Source organism: Echinops telfairi, unplaced genomic scaffold (assembly GCF_000313985.2).
Source record: "Echinops telfairi isolate 266 unplaced genomic scaffold, ASM31398v2 ScPeMD7_655;HRSCAF=1070, whole genome shotgun sequence".
NCBI classification, from domain to species: Eukaryota; Metazoa; Chordata; class Mammalia; order Afrosoricida; family Tenrecidae; genus Echinops; species Echinops telfairi.
Window position 1 is genome coordinate 16,109,049 of NW_022104553.1, and position 7,692 is coordinate 16,116,740.

At 52.3% G+C, this 7,692-nt stretch overlaps 1 protein-coding gene across 1 annotated transcript; it reads left to right on the plus strand.

Annotated features, from left to right (window-relative positions):
- The first annotated feature begins 6,138 nt into the window (after positions 1 to 6,138).
- Positions 6,139 to 7,104, plus strand: LOC123521941 (olfactory receptor 10A7-like). Its single transcript, XM_045292369.1, has one exon. It carries the CDS (start codon positions 6,139 to 6,141, stop codon positions 7,102 to 7,104), a length of 966 nt encoding a protein of 321 aa, XP_045148304.1.
- Positions 7,105 to 7,692: the final 588 nt, after the last annotated feature.

Here is a 7,692-nt window from a genome sequence, read left to right on the forward strand (position 1 = left end):
GCGTTTAAGAACCAGAGGAAGGTTGTGGGTTTCATTATCATAGCAATACTTTTGACTTAGGCAAATCACCTACATGGAATCTCTTTGAACTTCTCAAAAGAAATGTCATTGAAAGACTAAGATAACACCCGACCCAACCCATGGTGCTGTCAATCTCCTCATGCACATGCACGAGCTGGTGAGTCGTGGGAGCGGGCCAAAGAATGGGTGCTTTTTGATTATGGTGTCGATGGAGAGGATTGAGTTTACCATGGGCTTTCAGAGAAGGAGCACGTGGGTCTCGGGAGAAAAACGTACAGAAGTGTGGATGGTAGGATTTTGCTTCGCTTAGTTAGGACACGTCATCAGGAGGGACCAATGCTTGAGAAAGCCGGGTCATCCAGAACTAGAGAGCTCCTCAGTGGGATGACTTGGCATCATGGTCTTGACTACGGGCTCCACCACAGAAACCACCGTGAGGGGTGTGTAGACCTGGGCAGTATTTGGTTCTGGTCTCAATAACACCCAGCAGCAACAAGGAGCCCTGGTGGCGCCGTGCTTAAGCACTCAGCTGCTAAGTCAAAGACTGGCCGTTCAAATCTACCCAGTTGGTCTGCCGAAGTCATCTGGCAATCTCTGCCTACAGAGTTTACACACAGGCAAATCCTACGGGGCCGTCGGTCTACTTGGTGATACATGGGGTGCTCGAATCAGCTGGATGACAAGAGGGTCATTTTGTTTCTATCTGGTTGCCATTGTTATCCGTTTGGACGAGTGCTACCCCACTGCATCCAACTTGCTAGCTGGTTGTCCTACTGTGAGGACCGGACATTAATTGGAAACACGACACACAAAGTTACTGTGAGTCTGAGCTAATTTGATGGCAACGTTTTGGGGATCACAATGTTTTTCAGGATCTTCCATGTTGAGGCGTGCACCGGTCTTCATTTTCCTTTACAGCTGAGTAATGTGACAAAGTATGTTTTTGATCTGTTTCTCATTTTAACCTACTTGAATTGTAAGACTATAGGTAGCCCATTTGCCAATTCAACCTTTTTTTACCCAACTTGTGTGCTTCAATGAAACCAATTACCCCAATAATATGGTGGCAACCATCAACAGCATCCACTGGGAAGGATGGCTTATTGTCAAGTTGGTTCTTCCAGATTGCCGGCCTGGTAGCTGTCTCTGTTTATGTCCCCACGGGCAGCATGGGAGGAGGTCAATTCATTCACAGTCCTGCCAACATCCTCCATACCTGCCAGGGACCCACAGTCCCCCACTGTGGGGACTCCTAACCACCATGGCATGGAAGAAGGGAGCGAATGGAATGGGAGGGCCGTCTCCTCACAAGGTGCAGCCAGGCGCAGGGCTGGATAATGAGCCCTGATCCTGAGGTCTTCAGGGAGAACCGAGTCTCCAGGTCCCTGGCCAGAGGCTGATATCTCTATGAACCTCACCTCAGCCAAGCCTCTGAGCTGTGGACTCCCCGGGAGGTGAGTCCCTTTTTGTCATCATTGGATTCAGAGCATCACTTGGCTGCTCAGGAAGCAAAGGTGGCTCCTCTGAGCATCTGACTAGGGGTGCAGATGGGGGTGGCCCCACTTTGCTTTGTGAGGTGGTGGAGCTCCCTGGGTTTCTGTCTCACTCGTCAGTCGGGTAATCATCTTAGCGAGCAGTGTGATGGTTGAGACATGGAGGTAGGGAGGACCCTTTCTGGCCTTATGCTTTCTGATCTGAAAATGAATATTGGATGACCCCCAAGGAAAGGTGACCTCCGGAAGCGCTAAAGCAATCTGCTTTTTTCTTTCCTTCCTCCCTCCCTTCCTCCCTTGCTTCCTCCTTCCTCCCTCCCTCCTTCCCTGCCCCACTCTTCCTGTCTGTCCTCTTTTTTTCCTTCCTTGCTTCCCTCTTTTCGGCTTACATCCACCCTCCACCTCCAGTTTTCTTTTACAAAGTACACTGCCAGGCCTGCCTCCTCAGGCCCATCTGAGTGGACCCAAATCTCCAACCTTTTTTGTTAGCAGTTGATCACAGGGACTGTGTGCACCACCCAGGGACTCTTCTGTGAAATCACATTACGTATACTTTCCTGCCAGTATGTGACGGTAAGCCTGGGAATCAGGATTATGAACGTTTTTATTAATATGCAACAATGTTCCAGGGATGAAAACATAACAAGACGCGAGGCATAATTAAGAAAAAAATCAAGATTTGCTTGATGTCTGTTTCTCATTGGAATTGAATGCATCCAGATACCAGCAGAAATGATCAGTGGGTGATGTGACTACAGATACGTTGTCATAGCCCTAACTTCTGTGTCTTCTATTTCCAAAGTGATGCATCAAGTGTCTCTAACAGTAACATGACTATTCGAGCCAAGTTACGTTAGCTGGACTCTTACTGTAGTTTGATGTGTGTAACATACTGGGTGCCTAACAAAAACCTGAAGGCTATCAGCCATAGATATGGTCACCACTGGCCACCACTTAGAAGTGGGTCTCAGTTGCTGGAGAACACTCTTTTTAGTTGATACAGAGTGAAAGTCGTTAATGCACTTGGCTGCTCACTGAAAGGCTGATGGATCATTTGAATCCGCTCAAAGGCACCTAGGGAGACACCTGCCTATCAATTTGAAAAAGTCAGCCTCGGAAAGGCCAATGGAGAATGGTTCTAATCTGACACTCACAGTGTCACTGTGAGGCAGCGCGGACTCCATGGCCTCTGGTTTGGTTTAGGGTTTTGTGTCAGCTACTTGGACAGCAGGGATCGGCCCTGGTTTGTGGAGGTCTATCAGTTCTTTGTTGCTTACTGAATCTCTTCCAGGGCAACGACTGTCAGCTGGTTCTTATGTGTCTTTGCAGGGACGTTCAAAGCGTAGGTGCCAGTTGACTCTCCTCTGGCGATTTTAGACACGATAGCACATCATACACAATGCTCTGCACCTCGGTTCCTGGGCAGGAATATCATCTCCGCCTATAGGATGTGAGGAGCGACCGAGTTTTCCACGATCAGGTCCCAGACCAGAGGGAATGCTTCCTTTCCGTCTCCGTTCTTAGAAGTAGCACTTTGCTCTAACGAACCTCACACAGAGACTGTGGGCTCATGTGGGAACCCATCGTTAGGGCAAAGTGTGGGGGGCAGTTCTAAAGCGTGGGGGGCAGTTCTCACTCCTACCAGTCCTGGTGGGAAGAGCTCCTGACCCGAGCTGCCGCGGGAGCCCATGAGCTCCCTGTCCTGAGCGTAGGCAAGCAAGCATTCAACCCGACTTGATGGGGCTGTCGCCCTAGTCTGGCCCTAGCACCATAGAAGGGCGTTGGACGAGGCCCCTCGAAGATGTCTTTGAAGCGAAGACTCACAGCGACCCCGTAGGACAGGTTAGAACCGTCCCTGGGCGTTTCCAAGATGGTAACACTTCCCGGGAGGAGAAAGCCTTCGCTTCCTCCCTAGGAGCAGGCTGGTGGTTTTGAACTGCTTGCCTTGTGGGTAGCAGCCCACTTACCACTATGCCAAGCAGTTAGCGGTCTGCATCCACCCAAAAGCCCCTCAGGGGGAGGTCTGGGGATCTTGCTCAGAAGGAAGGTAACTGCTGTAAACCCGTGGAAGACAATCCCACCGGAAACCTGTCGACTCAGGAGTGATGCATTGAGTGAACAGGTAGCGCTTCGTCTCAAAGAGAGCAGAGAGCATGGGGTCCCGTTCAGCTATCACCCCCACGGTTCTCTGCCAATACGCGCTGCTGTGCCTTCCAAGTGGAGACTTCTCCTTGGAGCTGGTGTTCTTTAGAATCCCTGACATGCAACAAACACCCTACTGGAATCGGCCACCCAGTGAGTCAGGCCTTTGTGGCTTTGGGGGGTGGGGCGAGTGGTTGGGAATTGCCCTTCCTTGATGTATTTATTACTAATTGGGAGTTCCTACATAAATCACAGCATTCCATCGTCCAATCACGCGAAGCGGAATTGTAGGATTGCTACCACCATCCGTTTCCAAACATTCTTCTTCCTCCTGCCCTCCTTGACATCTCTCCCTGGGACCCCCGCCCTCCCCCACCACGTTTGAAACGGACTTCACTGCTAGGAAACATAAAGAAGTATCTGCAACTGCACTCCGACATATTTCTGAGACAATTGATTCGAGGAAGTCTGACTTCCATCACGGCGGGCGGCCCCAGGCAACCGCTGCTGTCTCTTTATCATCCTCACTAGCAACACATCTCTGCTACCTGAGCAACGGTGCCCCTTTCTGCAGCGCCCCCACCCCCGTAGGCACACCGCACTCTAATCTGCAGGCCTTTGCCTGTTCGAGGCATTTCATATTCATTATCTCGGACATTATCTACCTTTCTGAGATGGACTGATCTCACTCGCCACCATGTGGTGAAGCCGCACTCATGTTGTCGTATGTGTGAGGACTTCCATGTTGTCGTATGTGTAAGGACTTCCATGTTGTCGTATGTGTAAGGACTTCCCTTCTCTTTGTGGCAGAACAAGGTTTGTTTGTATACGTCACATCTTGTTCCTACTCACCTGTCGGTTGGCATTTAGATTTTTTTCTCCTGCACTTACTGGTTTTAGCAAATGATGCTGTGTTGTGCACGAATCCGCATGTGTCTTTGCTTTCAAATCTCTGGCGTCCCTAAAATCTTTTTTTAATTACACTCATTTTCTTATAATGGAGTAGACCTTCCGGGAGGCGAAGGGCTCTAAATCCAACACACACAAGGGATGACACAGCCTTCCTTCAAACCCAGCTCCGGCTGAGCTTTGCACATGGCCCGCGATGGGTCAGGTGGAGGGGAGGAGACACCGGGAGAGAGAGGCACCTCTCTTCTCCAGGGATAAGCACGGATACACGTTCTCCATGGAAGACTCCATGCTCCAGGACTGGCCGAGGTCCGAGGAGAGAGCAGCTGGTGTTCTGGGTGGGCTGGGGTTCATCAAATTCCTACATTCATCAGCTATTTACTGGTTCTCTGCTACATAGGGGGAGGCTTTGGATGGTACAAATAATCGATAAACCCATGCGTCCAACTCATGGAGATAAACTCTCCTGGGCCCTGGATTTGAACATGTCTATTTCACGAGGTTGGCAGCATACAGGAGGAAGCAGACCTTATTACACAAGAATAGAATTCAAATATCGTCCCAGACGGTGTTGCTGAGGGAGCCCAAGGCCGGGGGTACTATTTCGAGCATCACCTCTGAGAAGATGTGGTTGGCATAGAAATAGGGAGGGTGGGGGTGTCCGGCAAGGGCCACCGGTAGGAGAAACAGCACAGTGGGCAGAGGGACTAGAACCAGCGTGTGCAAAGGTCCTGCGGAGAGAAGGAAATGCTCCTTGGAAGGCCAGTGAACGAGGAGTGTGGGAGGATGTGCGGATGGATTAAGAGCTGAGGGCCGGCGCCCACAGGACCTCGTAAGACGAAAGGAGTGTCCAAGCTCCTGGGAAGAGAGGACCAGGCGAGTGCAAAGGCCCTGAGGCCGGACCATCCCTTGTGGATGGAGCTCGGTGGGAGGAGACCCGAGGGGGTGCTCATGGACTTGGGAAAGGCCTTGGCTTCATGCCATCTTTAGTGAAGAATTAAAGGAGGGCCCTGCCTGTAGGTGCCATGACCTGGTTGGCCTTTAAAAAAAATGATTTTACTTATTTTTTTGAAGAAAATATATAGACAGCAAATATCATCTCTACAACTTCTATGCATACTCTTTAAGTGATGATTGTTTTCTTCATGTTATACAACTAGCCGAGTTTTCCCTTTCCAAAATGTTCCCACCATCATTAACCTCTCAGTTGCTTTGTCCACTGGATTCCACAGAGACCATTCTTTGACAGCGGACAATGCTCGCAGCAGCCGTCTGTAAGCAAGCTCAACTGCTGCTTGGCTCAAGGAAAATACCAGGAAGAGTATTTCCAGTTTAAAGCTGAATGATACTCTCAGGGAAATAGTACAGAGTTCCAACTACCCTCCGTGGGCCCGGGAATGCTGGATTCCACTGATAATTCTATATTCCTTCAGCTGATTTGCCATTTAATAAGTGCCTTCAGGCTGGGCAGTGCACACTGTGGAGACAGACCCAAGCAGGTGAATGTTCTATTTCATTGCTTCTCTTAACTCCCTCTACATCTCTGGGCAGGATCTGGGCACATCCCTGGACCATGCCCTGGTTCCGGGCTCCCGTGGGAGCCAACCAGACCTGGACGCGTGACTTTGTCTTGCTGGGCTTCGCCCACGTGCCCACGCTGCGCCCGCTGCTCTCTGCGCTTTTCACGGCCATGTTCACGCTCACGCTGCTGGGCAACGGTCTCCTCGTGCTGCTGAGCATCTGGGACCCCGTCCTGCAGGCACCCATGTACTTCTTCCTGCGCCAACTGGCCCTTGTGGAGGTCTGCTTCTCCCTGGATATCGTGCCCCGACTGCTCGCCACGCTGCTCTGGCCGGGGCGCGGCCTGTCACCCGTGAGCTGTGCCCTGCAGCTGCTGCTGGTGCTGGCCTGCGTGACGACAGAGTGCTTCCTCCTGACGGCCATGGCCTGGGACCGCTACGTGGCCATCTGCAGGCCCCTGCACTATGGCATCATCATGAGCCCGCGGCTCTGCCACCTGCTGGCAGCCACCTGCTGGCTGGCCGGTGTCCCAGTGTCCCTGGTCTTCACCATCTGGCTGTTCAGCTTCCCCTTCTGTGGGCCCCGGGGCATCCGCCACTTCTTCTGCGACATCGCCCCTCTGCTGAGCCTCGTGTGCGCAGACACCAGGCTCTTTGAGGCCAATGTGCTGGTGGCCACCGTGCTGGTCATCATGACTCCCTTCTGTCTGATCGCCGCGTCCTACATCGGCGTGCTGGCCACCGTCCTACGCATGCCCTCAGCCACGGGGCGCCACAAAGCCCTGTCCACGTGTGCCTCCCACCTCATCGTGGTGGTTCTGTTTTACGGCACAACGGGGGTCATCCACTTGCGACCCAAGGCCAGCTACTCCCCTGAGAGCAAGCAGGTGGTTTCCCTCTCCTACACGCTGGTCACCCCCATGCTCAACCCCCTCATCTACAGCCTGCGGAACAAGGAGGTGAAGGCTGCTCTGGGCCGTGTGTGCTGGGGGCGGCACGGGTCAGGGCCCCGGGAATGATGTCCCGGGGACCACTTCGCACTAGTAGGCCACTGTTCCCGTGCAGCCCATGGCCTGCCTTCTGGAGACCCATCCTTCCCGCTCTTTCCACAAGACTGACTCCATCTGTCAGCCATGATGATGCTTGTGACCAGTCGTCGCTCCCTGCACACCACTGCTCAGTAGGGAAGGAAGGAAGAAGCCGGATGGGGGCTTCACCAGGAGAGTGGCTCACTCAGCTCCTTGCACGATGATCTGAGTCATAAATCACAAAACTTACCAATCTGCAGACCGTCGAGGGGAGCTATTCTAGGATGGGCTGAGTGCGTGGCTCTTCTGATCTTGGACGGACGTGCTTGCCCAAACAGGTACAGCTATGTGCTGAAATGTGGCCCCCCAAGGGGTAGGCTGAACCCCTTTACCTGTGAATGTGACCTTGTTTGAGGAAGTGGAATAATTCTTTGGGGGGTGCTCGAAATGAAATAACAGGGAGCAGGGCGGTCCTGGTCCTGATCTGGTCTGAGTGACCGTTTCTGAAAGAGAAGAACAGATGCCAGAGTCGCACCAGACAAACACCTCAGGCGAGGACACAGCGACACGCTGAAAACA

Bases quoted from the DNA above. Each gene is read 5' to 3' on its own strand.
- LOC123521941 (XM_045292369.1), top strand. From the start codon at position 6,139: ATGCCCTGGTTCCGGGCTCCCGTGGGAGCCAACCAGACCTGGACGCGT.